At 39.8% G+C, this 13,581-nt stretch overlaps 1 protein-coding gene across 1 annotated transcript in view; it reads left to right on the top strand.

The window, feature by feature from the left end:
• baiap2l2a (BAR/IMD domain containing adaptor protein 2 like 2a) overlaps nucleotides 1-11,930 on the top strand; it is a 14,909-nt gene extending 2,979 nt beyond the window's left edge. Inside the window, exons 2-12 of the mRNA XM_046073935.1 lie at nucleotides 2,868-2,929; nucleotides 3,038-3,109; nucleotides 3,410-3,490; nucleotides 3,593-3,724; nucleotides 4,896-4,994; nucleotides 6,162-6,231; nucleotides 6,844-7,051; nucleotides 7,516-7,581; nucleotides 8,918-9,101; nucleotides 10,829-10,869; nucleotides 11,348-11,930. Of these exons, the coding sequence (XP_045929891.1) occupies nucleotides 2,868-2,929; nucleotides 3,038-3,109; nucleotides 3,410-3,490; nucleotides 3,593-3,724; nucleotides 4,896-4,994; nucleotides 6,162-6,231; nucleotides 6,844-7,051; nucleotides 7,516-7,581; nucleotides 8,918-9,101; nucleotides 10,829-10,869; nucleotides 11,348-11,429 (1,097 nt within the window). The 3' untranslated portion in view covers nucleotides 11,430-11,930. The remainder of the gene's footprint in view (nucleotides 1-2,867; nucleotides 2,930-3,037; nucleotides 3,110-3,409; nucleotides 3,491-3,592; nucleotides 3,725-4,895; nucleotides 4,995-6,161; nucleotides 6,232-6,843; nucleotides 7,052-7,515; nucleotides 7,582-8,917; nucleotides 9,102-10,828; nucleotides 10,870-11,347) is intronic.
• Nucleotides 11,931-13,581: the final 1,651 nt, after the last annotated feature.

Below are 13,581 nucleotides of genomic sequence, written 5' to 3'. Positions count from 1 at the left end.
CGGTGGCGGAGATGCAACAGTGTCGGCAGGCACTGTGCGCCGAAAGAGATCCGTGTCAGGGAGACTCGAAGCCGCAGGTGCATCAGCTGGATGGACCGTAGTGTCGTTCGACAAGGCTGCATAGCGGTTGGAGAGGCCGATGTCCGGAGGAGAGGCAGCCCCATCCGAGCCTCTCTTGCAGCCACGGACCACCACTTCAGCCCAGGTTGACTGATGCTTCGGAGTCGACCAGGATGAAAGCCTGGGAAGGCTAGAGGGGTCCCAAAACACGGTGTCCTGGATGTTAGCGGTTGCGCTAAGAGAAACAATCTGTTTGGCTTGTACTGAAGCCACATCCATAAAGCCAGTCAGCAGGGAATCTTTCTCTTTGAGTTCCTCTGAAAGTCGTCGGATGTCTTCCATAAGGTCAGCAATCTTCTTGTTCGCTTTCTTAAGGAGTGAGCAGTCCTCAAGGGGCAGAGTTATCTCGGCTTGCATAGTCACCGGAGCTTTGTTGCGATCAGTAGCGTTGATCGCGTTTTTACGGTCATCTGTTTTAAAATCCATGTCGGATGACTAAAATCCTTAACCCACGTAAAACTTAAATAAAGTTAAGTTAAATAAAAGGATATAAAAAATGTAACGAAAAAAGTGGATTAAAAGTGGATAAGAGTCCGGTTCAAGACGGAGCTTCCGACAGGTGGCTACAGACGCCAACGCATGCGCAGAGTGCAGATTACGTCAGCAATTACGTCAGAGATCTTGTGACAAGATGATGCAAGATGTACTAGTATTCTAGTAGAGAATACTGTACTGCATTTACTCTCTTGCGTCTTGAGACGCCACTTGCAAAACATCAATGAAACCTGAGTGTTCTACAATACTAACGGGTCTACAATCCTTTGCAATCCATTTTCCTATTTTGCTGGTCAAATTATCTGAGGTTGATTTTGTTAATGGCCCGCGAAAATTCAGCGTGGTCTGGCGCGAACCACTTGCTGAACCTGACGACCCAGCAAACGCATGTTTGGCGTTGACATGGTACCTCAAGCTTGAACAGCTCCGGTGAAATTGAAACTCCTTGTTACAAATCTTGCAAATAACCTTGTACTTGTTAACTGTACCATCATCATTCTTTTTATATTTGAATCCGTCAATAGGCCCACTTTGCTCACCTTGCTCCATCTCGCCTCTAGCTCCCGTCCCAACCACTTTCCTGACCTGAATAATTTGTCACACTGCGCATGCGTGAAATGCGTTAAAAAAATTGACGTAATTAACGACAAACAACGAATTAACGTCGTTAACGCGCTATTTTTGACAGCCCTAATTTTTTTATTATTATTGCTGTTGTTCAACACATAATAATAGAAGATAACTTAAAGTTATATTCACCTCAGTACACTACTCTTAAACAAGAGAAAATTGATTGAGCCAACTACCTAATTCAGTCTCGTGAAATATACTCACAGTAAAACTTCAATGAATAGCTTGGGCTTTTATTTGCTTGAATTACTGAAGTCACCCCGCCTATATTTGGGGCAGGCATCTGTATGGGACAGGCCTTTAATTGCTTAACCATGCTGGTAAATCTGAATGAATTGTACTTTGGTGCACACGGTTTCAGTAAAATGAAATAAATAATTGAAGAACTTGAATCTAACAGATCTAATGATGTGTATGTAGCATGTCCATATTGTTATGACCTGGCTCAAAAGGCCACAACAAAAGGGAGACACACCATGGTAAATGGGTAACATCTGTTTATTTAACAAAAACAAGCCAAATCAATAGTTACTTCAAATTAACATCATTAATGTATGAGGTATGTAGTCTGTGGTTTCAGTAGTGTCTGTGCAGGATGATGGTTGCATGAGTGTATGTGTGAAGGTGTTGTAGCATGCAAACAAAACAAATTCCTGCAGAATGAGAAAACCGTCCCAAATACTCGACAGGGCAATTAGCCCAGGTGCCCAAAGCCACTGCAATCAGCCCCTCCTCCACAATAAAGAGAGAGAGAAAGAGAGAGACAGGCGACACTCACTCGTGACCCCACAGGGTGTCACAATATTGACAAAATACTATACATCCAAAGAACTTCTATAAAAATCAGACCAGACACCTAATTGAGACCTTTTTGAGGCGTTTATTTATCAAAACGTGTGGCAACACCAAGCCAGTAACAGGGACAGGCGTCTAATTGGTACTAGGCTTTTAATTGAAGTTTCAGGTAACTATTTGGAGTTCTGGTTAAAAGTTAAATCAATAACTATAACAAAATTGCTATATTATACATAATGGGTTGAAAGACACAGAAGAGGTTGGCAATATATTAATTCCTATGCAACATTATAAGAAACCAGCATTTATATGAAAAAAGTGACAATGGAAAACACACAAGATACATCTAACTAAAGGGATACTGAACTAGAGAACAGAGATGTAGGGCAGAGGTTTGTGTGTGTGACTTTGTCTCTTTGTTCTGGACACAACGTGCTCAGATCAGTTTAGTTTTATGCTTATGTGATCTGTGTAACAGTGCCAAGTTAAAAGGAGTAAGTTAGCATGCAAAGACCGTGTGTCTGTACAGTTCTGTGCTTAGCCAAGTGATGTCACAGTTAAAGGTCCAGTGTGTAATATTTAGGAGGGTCTATTGACAGAAATGAAATATAATATCCATAACTATGTTTTCAATGATTCCTGGGAAACTGAGTTCAGTGACACATGATAAAAGTTCAGTTGTGATAACAAATGAACAACCTTATCTGTGAGTTCCTTGTGATCCCAGCAAAATGAACAAAGGGGAAAGGTTAAATAATGTTGCATGCATTCTATTGTTTTCTTGTAACGTATTTAGTATAATGTGACATAATGCTATTGTCTTTAAGGAGATGTCCTGATTCAGATCGCTGAGAGCCAAAGGAGACTCACCTCGGAGCTGGAGGGAGTAGTAAGTTACATCGACACTATGCTTATCTGTCCATGATAACTCTTTATCAAACTCTTATCTGCTACATTTCCTCATGGGTTTAATATGATTGTGTGTGTCTCTTTCCAGTTCCGCTGGTTCAGTGTGGAGGTTCTTCAGGAGATGGACAATAACATTAAACTGGACAAAGATTACATATCAGTGAGTGAGGGCCAAGCGGGGGAACTACAAAGTCAAAGGGCACTCAGAAATTATTTCCAGTTATAAAAAGTAAAATTAATGTGAGGTGTCACCAAAGTTGTGAATATTGATACATAGCTCACTTACCTCTCAGATGATAAACAATCAGGCTTTAAAACTGAAGAAGCCATTAGAATTAATGGGAAAACATCTTCGTCTTCATTTCCACTGGATTGCTAATTTTGACCTGATATTGTCCTACAGCAGTTGGATGACTGGAATGTATTTACACAGACGTGATGTGAATTCTCTGTCGTACAGGGCAGTAGGAAGTACTATGAGATGGAAGTCCACAACCAGGCAGCAGCTCTCGAAAGACAGCTGAGGAGAGGAGCCAACCAGGTTTGTGTGTTTCTCTCTTTCGGCACCTGGGAGAAAAATTCAGCACTAATGTGTGAGTGTCCTTGTATAGTGTTTATATGTACTGACTATGTATATCCTCAGGATTGTAGCGAGTATGTGCAGTTCCTCAGGGAGAGCCATAGCGAGGCGCTGAAGGAGGAGGAGAGACGACACCGCTTCCTGGCTGAGAAACACTGTGGCCTGATACAGTCCATCGCCCAACTCATGAATAAAGTATACAACTTACTTACAATTTTTTTTATTCAATATTTTATGGGTTTGTTTCATTTACTGACTACAGATGCCAGATGGGGCGGGTTTGCCATACAAAGGAGAAGGACAATGAAAGGAAAGACAATTCACAATAACGTGTAATGATTATGTGAGACTTTATCGGCCCCCTTAGGGAAAGTCCTCTCTTTTATAACACGCGTCAACCACAGATCAGCGAGTTTCCTCAGCTGTACGGCTGCCACACTAGCAGGTCATCTGTTTGAACTTTGGACTGCTCCTGCTTACTTTTTATCACATCACTGTACTCACCCAATTACTGTAAACATTTCACTGTGACTGACAACTTTCATGCAATAAACCAACACTGGATCTCATAATGAAGCCCTCTGAGACTGCACCAGTTGTTTAGGACTGATGTGACACATGTGTGCTTGTTTGTTTAACTCTCTGTACTTTACAGGCTAAATAGCGGCCTGTGGGCCACCCAAAGAAAATTTTCCTTTTTAATACTTGTGTTAAACTGGACTACTGGAGATAACTATGTAAATACAAGGCTCATTCCAATAAATATGATCTTGTGATATCTTATACTGCTCCCATGTGAAGAGAGGCCTGCAAATAACTACTGTGCCTCATTGTGCATGAGAATGTTTGAACAGTGCATGGTGTCTAAAAGAACTAACAGATAATTAACACAAATAATCAACTTTGTTTAAATGAAATAGGTAACTATGGAAGGCCATTCCCACCTGGAAAATAAAATTGATTCAAATTTAGTCATGAAAAAAAATAACAGCTCATGAAAAGTAAGAATTGTGAGTTAAAATGTAAAATGATGAGATATTAAGTCAAAATTATGATAAATATATAAATGTTTTGACTTATCAGGAGCATTTTTTAATTACAGAAATGAGCTTCCATAAATACCTTTAATTCTACAGCTTTACGCGGTTTGACCAGTGAAGGTTTGTATCTCACAAATACAAAGAGACATCAGTGTAATAGAAATGGTGGAGGACGTTCACTCACATTTACATACTATAAATTGAAGCAGTCCACTGTTTGTTATATGTGGATATATATTATATATGCATAAGCATAAACTGCTGTAACTCTATTAATCCTTAATGGCATTTTTTAAAGTTTCTTTGTACATTTGTGTGTGTGGCAGAGAGGAGGTTCGCTGCAGCAGAGAGCTGATTCCTGGACAGAGGAGGTGAATGCCACCAGAGGACCAGAGACCAGGCGACCCACTAATGTGGACAACTCTGTGAGTTCAGTGGGGAGTTTGCAGAAATCACTTGTGTTTACTGAATTATTCAAGCAGGGTTGGAGCTGGGTTGCATTTAAATCTTTCAAAACTCAAAGAATATGCTGTTGGTGTGAGATATAATCCTGACAAGGGGGAAATATCTTGTGTCTGAACCTTTATAAATTTATAAAGAAAAACTTTGATTAAAAAGTACATTATGATGGATCTGGGTGTGACCTTGCACCAAGAAATGGATAATACTTGTACATAGACAGTATGTTATAGGGAAAGCAGTGAATTACTACAATAGTATTTTTGTTACCAGGGAGCCCTCTGCTGGTTGGAGCTTGATTTTATTTGAAACCATCAGAACGATCACACCTCTGGCATGAGGCATTGTGCTGTTAAAGGGAAGCTTTCTTTGCTTCAGCTACTGTCAGCTACAGGTTCAGCTACTGCTAAACCTGTAGCTGACAGAGATTACAGATTTTCTGGCATGAATAATGTAATATGTGATTATGATAAGGATAAATTAAGATAAGTACTTTGTTTCCTGTCCAAATACTATCGTCTATCGAAATCTGAGCCATACACGTCATCTGAATAAACGTTAAGCCTCTTTAAGTATGAATTCAGACAACTGCATCTCAAAACAGTGAGATTAACATCATAGATCATTCACAGTCTGATGCCATATGGTACTTTGCATGAAGGATGCAAAAAAGCAAGTAAACAATGAAGACGCCCCTGAGATAAACCCTCAGTTTCAGCCTGTTCCTCATTGGAAGGTGACGTGCCGATGAACCCCACAGATCCCACACCCTACAGTAATAACAATCAGAGGATTAATATGGATTCTGTGTTTATTTTGGTTTGACGAGGGATTTATCCTTGCTTATAGCAGAGACTTTACACAGATATTTGAGTTGCGCTTCTGCAATCACACGTGCTAGCCTACACATTACTCATTGTAACATACTGTAGATCCAACACATCCTCCACATTAAACCTGTCTATGTAAGATAACATTAACTGCTCACTCTTGGGCTGCTGCTTTTGATTATTGTTTATTCAGATATGAATTCGGTATTTCCTGATGTTTGCACAGATATATTAACATTACAACTCTGCACAGATCAAGCTAATTTGTGCCTTTGTGCATGTAATGTGTTCTTGGTTGTACAGGTGAGGATGAAGGAGGAGGAGATCAGAAAAAGCCGAGACGAACTGACCCTCGGCAACATACCTTCAAGGGGTGAGTGGTTTCTGTAATATGAAGCAGGCTTCATTACAAAGCTCTGTATTTATTCTGAGTGAAGAGTAAAGAGAGCAAAGTTTTACTGGCACCATGTTTGAACACAGAAAATACATTTACACTACCATCCTTTTCTCTGTTCAAGTACTCAAAACACCTAAAAACAATATCATAAACAGATTTAGTTTTTACTTTGGGGCCACATTGCCAGTTTTAGAGTGAAAGTATTTCTGAAAAATACAGTTTGTATCACATAATTTATCTGCCTGTATATCACTGCTCATTTTGCCTTCTACCACCCGCTCTGTCATTCTTTAGTTGTTATCTCTGTTTCCCTCTCTCGTCCATCTTTCTCTCCCTCGTCATAATTTTGTACATCATGCACTTTCATACCTCCTCATTTGTAGGCTACTTCCCTCTGCAGAAAGTCTGTCTAATTATTTGGCTTGCTTATCTAGAGTAAAACTAGATAAAGTAATGAAAAGACAATAAACAACTTTAAATAGCTCTTACGTTTAGAGACAAACAATCGTTTAGATTTTTTTGATTAATCATTCTTTGCCGTTACAAACTGTTCTCTCTGTCCATGTGTTTCATTTGTAATCTCTCCAGCCCCGTCTCCCCAGGGAAGCATTTCTCGCTCTACAGCTGAGTCAGTGATGGGCGGTGGTGGAGGCAGATCCATGAGGGCCCTGGTGGCCCACGAGCCTGGTGGCTCCAACCCCACCCTGCTGCCCTTCAGCAAAGGAGAGATGATCACTGCGCTGGTCCATCAGCCGAAGAATGGCTGGCTTTATGGACGCGCTGGAAGCACTTCACGGTGAGTGATGTTCTCTTGTTAGTTTGTATTTGTATGATAGCATGGCAATTGTTCAGCCTGTCCTCACCAGAAAAACGGCCATAAAAGTTGAAGCATGTTACGATATTACGATATCGTAACATGCACGATAGAATATTATGTTTATTGTGGCAGCGACCTCAGAGTGGCTGTAAGACGGTGTAAACAGGTGGATGGGGTGGAAAGATGTGTCAATCCCAGGACATAGACACAATCATCTGGGGACCATGAATATCTCTACAAAATGTCATGGCAATAGTTGTTGATATATTTCATTCCAGACCTATGTGGTGGATCAGCCGGCTGATATTATCATGGCAACAACCGCAAACATTAACTTGAATGAAAAAGTGTTATTTGTCCTCACTAATTCATTTAAGTATGTGTAATTTTAACGCCTAATCCACTAACCTGCCATCTTTACTTTCTGGCTCTTTTGTTTTCAGTCAGGGATGGTTTCCAGCCTCATATGTGGAAGCAGTGGATGATCCTCCGAGGACAACCAGCTCTGGGTAAACATCCGATAAAACAAGAATGACTGCTGAATAACATCATGTCATGCTGAGTGCAGACTGTTAAAGAAACATATTTTTATACCTTACTGACTCTTACTATGCCAGACATCATAGCAAAACACTAGGCAAGATAGGTCCACCATAAATAGGAAGCTATAGCCATCAGCTGGTTAGCTTAGCATAAAGACTGGAAACAGGGGCAAACAGCTTGCTTGGCTCTGTCCAACTGTAACAACATTCTCAGTCTAACATGTTACTGAGCATTTTGAGTATCCACGATTTGAAGAGTGGGATTCGTCGTAAATTGGCTCTGACTGGTTACTCTGCTAAGCAAGTTGCCGTAGCAAATCATGCTAGTCATAATTACATGACAAGCAGGTAGACAAAAATGTACCTCTAGTTATCATAGACTGTATAAAAGAAGTGGACGTAGCCAGCGTGTACGTCAGACATTGGTTTGGGGGATTCTGTTTTGACGCCTCACAATTTACAAAATGAACATCACACTGATTCAAAGAAGACTTAAAACTAGCAATCAAGACCATAAACGCATTGGGAAAGTGTTAACTGAGATAATACATAGGTGAGAAGTAGGGTCATTTTCTCATAGACATCTAAATAATCTATTTTTTTTTTGCAACTGTGGAGTCGTCACCTCGTGGTCATTAGAAAGAAGGCAGGTTTAAAGCACTTCACTTTTCAGACCTGAAGATTGCCGCATGCTATTCATGCATTTCTGAACTACAAACAGAACTACAGCTACACCCATGTTACTCTCCGTAATGAATTTACTTCATTAAAATGATATATATGTGTGTTGCAGCCATTAAGAACAAATGGAGAGATGTTAATCCAAAGACTAAACCTTCTGCATAATGTTTCCCTTTAAAAGCTGATACAGAATATGGTTTGCAGCTCCCCCAGGCTGTCCTTATTGTTTTATGGGTCCAACATTTATAAAAGAAGGTCAGCATGAAACTCATGGTGTGGAATAATAACATGGACTATTTAAGATATTTGGGTGACCCATTGCTGTGAGGAAAACCAGTAAGGGGTTTAAACTAAAACTTTGCCCACTCACTGTGGACACATGCCACAGCTAAATGCCTAAAATGTGAATGGTAATGTTGATCAAATGCACTGCACACATGTATTCGTTGTGAAATGTCACATACTTCAGAAACTAACTAATTAACTACATGTCATATTTGTTTTGTGTCAAAATCTAATATCCTTTAAGTATGAACAGAGGAAAGAAAGCTCAGGTGTCTGGTGAGCTCTGTGTTTACTTTACTTCAGCAAAGAAAACAATGGAATTTTGTGGTAATTTCAGTAACTCCACTCTCCGAGGCAGTAGCAGCATGAGCAACCTGCTCGACCAACCGGGAAGCAGCAGCCACAGTGGAGCCCCGCCCCCTCCACCTCCACCACCAAATCTATCTTCAAATAAACAATCTGAGTTGCGACCAGTCACACCGACTCCTGACAGAAGTGCTGAGTCTAATTCAGGGAACAAGGTATGCCCATCAATCACTCCGTCTGATTATTGATCAGTGTAGCTGACATCAATCAACTATCTCTCTCCCTCTCTATTAAATCTATTATCAAAAATATTATCAGTCCTTTTTAAACATGGTCTATGAATGGACACTGAAATGTAGTTTGCTGAGAACTCATTGTATTTTTCTTCTTCTGTAGACATTGGGGACCACTTTCTAATAAGGCACCTTTATAAGTTGCAACGAGTGGGTTTTTAATGGTTAATAAATAATTCACCAATGTTTTGTAGATTAGTTATAACCCATCAATAAGAACACCTTTTGGGTCACAAGGTTGGTTGGTGTTTATCCTTATCCTAATACAGTTTTAAATGGTGGTTATCCATTCAGAAAGGTTTCTCACTTTCTAATAAACTAGTCTGCAGTTATTAATGTTGGTAAATCATTAATAAAGGGTTTTCATCCATCAAGTCTGCTGTTGCAGTGTTAATAAGCTATTAATAAATTGATTCATATGCAGATCTTCTGTTGCCCTGTCCTAGAAATAAATGTTCAGACAGATTTTACCACCTGGTAACCCAAAAGCTGTTTGTATTAGTGGCTTTTTTACTGACCTATAGAGCATTAGCAAATTTTTCACATACACAAGGTGTCTTTTTAGAAAGTGGTACTGTTCGGCAGTGGGTTTGTTTTGGCTTTTTTAGTTGCTGTCAATATATATTATGTTCCTCTGATATTTCAATATTTAATTAGCTTCACTATGAAAAGGTTCCCCGGAATCATTTCACATCACCCTAAGCAGGGACAAAGAGATTAGAGACGTTTATTTCGGTCAACAAACAAAATGATAAGGGACATCTCTGATGAGAGATGTAGTCCAGCATGTAAATCTTTGATGGTATTTCCCAGTCTGTCCAGCAGGGGCACTGCGGCAAGGTGCTGTTCTCAATGGCACCTCACCCCTCTTTCTGGTGGATGCAGGGAGGAAGCTCCAGCTGCTGACGGTGTAAGGGCGAGGAGGTGGTGTGCATGTGTGTGCTCTTGTTTTGGCATGCTGTAACTTGAGACTATTAAAGTGAAGACCTATTTGAAGTCCTTGTGACTAAATAGGCCTGGTACATAACCTTTGGGTTGCTGCAGTGTGATATTACTGTCAAGGTCTTTTCTCTTTGGTGCTATTCAAGCACACAGGGGTTTGAGTAGCATTTCTGTTTCTGTCAGGGACATATATTGAGATTTTAACAGGCAGGCAGGCCCTCCACCAGTCACAACTCATGCATTACACGTACATTTCATCTTCAGTATATTCATAATTCATTCAGTGTGGCAATTCGCTCGTGAATTGTCTACTGAGGTCTTGGACATCTTCATACTGGAAATGTTGGCTGCTTCTGTGACGCTGCAAAGTATTTCTCTGAAACATGTTCTAAAGTCAACAATGCAAATGACAAAACAGATTTATTATTTATTATATGTTTTTTTCATTGTGACATTGATGCATTTTCCCTTGATGTCTCTGCATGGGCTCTGTTGTTGTTGCTCTCTTGTTTCAACTGGACACATTTTGGAGTGTGTGTGGGGCTGCTTGGCACAACACATCAATGAGCAGCTTGTGGGAGGACCGACTGAAAGCAGAAGGGCAAGGGGTCAAGGGCCTGCTGAGTCTCCATTAGTGCATGTGTCCACATTTTGTGGTTTGGATCGGCCTTCACTCACCCATGCCTTTTTCATATTACTTTCTACAGAGATCGAAACCACACGGATCACCACCAGAACTCTTCCCAAGGTAAGATTAATGTAACTGTGGCTCCGCTTTAAAAAGCGCAGACAGGTTGTGAAATGTTTAAATGGAAGCCACTCAGATTCTCTTCTACGGAAGCTAATGATATTTTTGAAGTATGTCACGAACCCATTAAATCAGACAGCAACATATGAGGGCAGTGATCTAGATGGCACAGAATTGCTTTCCTTCCATTACAGTTTGAAGTGCAGTTTAGTACTGAAACCATTTCAGTTATAGCCATTTGGGAACCGTGACTCTCACTCTCACTACAGGTGAACAGTTCGCTAGATGATGCTTGTACAGTTTGAAATGCAGTGCTCATTTCTCTTGTTATAACCTTTACTGTTGGATTCAATGATGTTATTTAGGGCCAGAGCATATTCTGACATTGGTTTTCTCCAAACTGTCTCTGTATTGTTTTTTTTCCCCAACATGTATTTCCCAATCTCTTTGACTATTTTTTTTTTTTTTTAATTCGAAGGGGTACCAACCCATTTGCCACAGTGAAGCTGAAGCCCACGTCCACCAATGACAGATCAGCCCCACGTTTATATCGGAGATGACATCTTAACCCTGAAACAAATACAAATTTCATTGAGCTTGATAGTTTATTCTCGCCCTCGGAAATAGCAGTATGTATGGCAGAAAGTGAGTAAGTGGACCTTGATTGGAGGTTGTTTTTGTGAACTAGTGTTTTCATACTTCTGACAGTCCTCTGTTTGAATTGATCTTCTGCATTGATCCATACATAGTTGGAGAAAGAGGATGAAATGTTTTCTAAATATTTCAGACTTCTTGGTTTCTGTAGATCTGTATGTGTACATATATATTTTTAAACCAACAGCCAACATCTATTCGTGTTTTTCTGTAGTCTTTTTCATAATTGGCACTGTCTTTGTGATTTGTTAAATAGTAGGAATGAATCACTGATTCTTCCGTGACGAATGTGTTTACGTGGCATAAACTAATAAGTACTTTGATCTTACCGGGTGTTAAATCATCAGTCCTTCTCTGAAATGCTTTTTCAATGGCATTGACATTCTGACATGTGAATGATTTTTGTATTGTCCATTTGGAAATAAAAGATTACTGTAGTGTACAGACGACTGTAGGAATCAGGGCTAAAAACGTGTTGGTGTGCAACAAAATTGACCTTTTGTTATCTGTCATTTATAGCTCAGGGATGCATGCATGATGCCATGGACTGCACAGCTGCTTACATCATCTGTTTTTGGGTTTTAGGTTTTATATCCATCGTATTGCATCTCACCCATTTTTCTCTACCTGGTCTACTGAATTAAGTCCAGAAATACATATTAATTGCATTACTAATTTACTTTGGAAAATGGATTGTAAAAAATGAAAATGTAACCTCTGACAGATAATGTAATATATTGTAAAAAAAATTAGGATAAAATGTCTGAGCCAGAAATGTAATGAAAAATGCAGTGCATTCATGGATAATGTAATACCATCTTTATAGCATCATATAATTACTTAAGCCAGTGTGCCTCACTTGATTTGCCCATGGCATATTTTCCTGACGGCATAATGAAAGTATTGATCTATAATGCAGCAGTAACAATGTAAGTTATTACATAATAAAAGATACAGGTATTACATTATCAGTTGAAGCCCCTGACAATTTAAATATTGACTATTAAATAAGAAACAATAAAAGCTAAAGTTCAGGAAAAAACACTCTAAGATGTAATTTGTTAAGAATTTTACACAGATCTGCTTCATCAGGACTGTGTGTATGTGTAGTTTGAAATGCAGTGCTCATTTCTCTTGTTAATAACCTTTACTGTTGGATTCAATGATGTTATTTAGGACCAGAGCATTTTCTGACATCGGCTTTCTCCAAACTTTATTTTTCTCTTTCCCCAATATGTATTTCCCAATCTCTTTGACTCTTTTTTTCTTTATTCGAAGGACTTTATTCTTGCCCTCAGAAATAGCAGTATGTATAGCAGAAAGTGGACCTGCTTCATCAGGTCTGTGTGTGTGTGGGGGGGGGTTTAACTTCTGATTTGTTTGACTTTTCCAGAAAAAAGCATTTTTCATGTACAGTGAGGAAAATAAGTATTTGAACACCCTGCTATTTTGCAAGTTCTCCCACTTAGAAATCATGGAGGGGTCTGAAATTGTCATCGTAGGTACATGTCCACTGTGAGAGACATAATCTAAAAAAACAAAATCCAGAAATCACAATGTATGATTTTTTAACTATTTATTTGTATGATACAGCTGCAAATAAGTATTTGAACACCTGAGAAAATCAATGTTAATATTTGGTACAGTAGCCTTTGTTTGCAATTACAGAGGTCAAACGTTTCCTGTAGTTTTTCACCAGGTTTGCACACACTGCAAGAGGGATTTTGGCCCACTCCTCCACACAGACTCTAGATCAGTCAGGTTTCTGGGCTGTCGCTGAGAAACACGGAGTTTGAGCTCCCTCCAAAGATTCTCTATTGGGTTTAGGTCTGGAGACTGGCTAGGCCACGCCAGAACCTTGATATGCTTCTTACAGAGCCACTCCTTGGTTATCCTGGCTGTGGTCTTCGGGTCATTGTCATGTTGGAAGACCCGGCCTCGACCCATCTTCAATGCTCTAACTGAGGGAAGGAGGTTGTTCCCCAAAATCTCGCAATACATGGCCCCGGTCATCCTCTCCTTAATACAGTGCAGTCGCCCTGTCCCATGTGCAGAAAA

Source organism: Micropterus dolomieu, linkage group LG02 (assembly GCF_021292245.1).
Source record: "Micropterus dolomieu isolate WLL.071019.BEF.003 ecotype Adirondacks linkage group LG02, ASM2129224v1, whole genome shotgun sequence".
Classification (NCBI taxonomy): domain Eukaryota; kingdom Metazoa; phylum Chordata; class Actinopteri; order Centrarchiformes; family Centrarchidae; genus Micropterus; species Micropterus dolomieu.
This window is presented reverse-complemented; position numbering and strand designations above follow the sequence as displayed.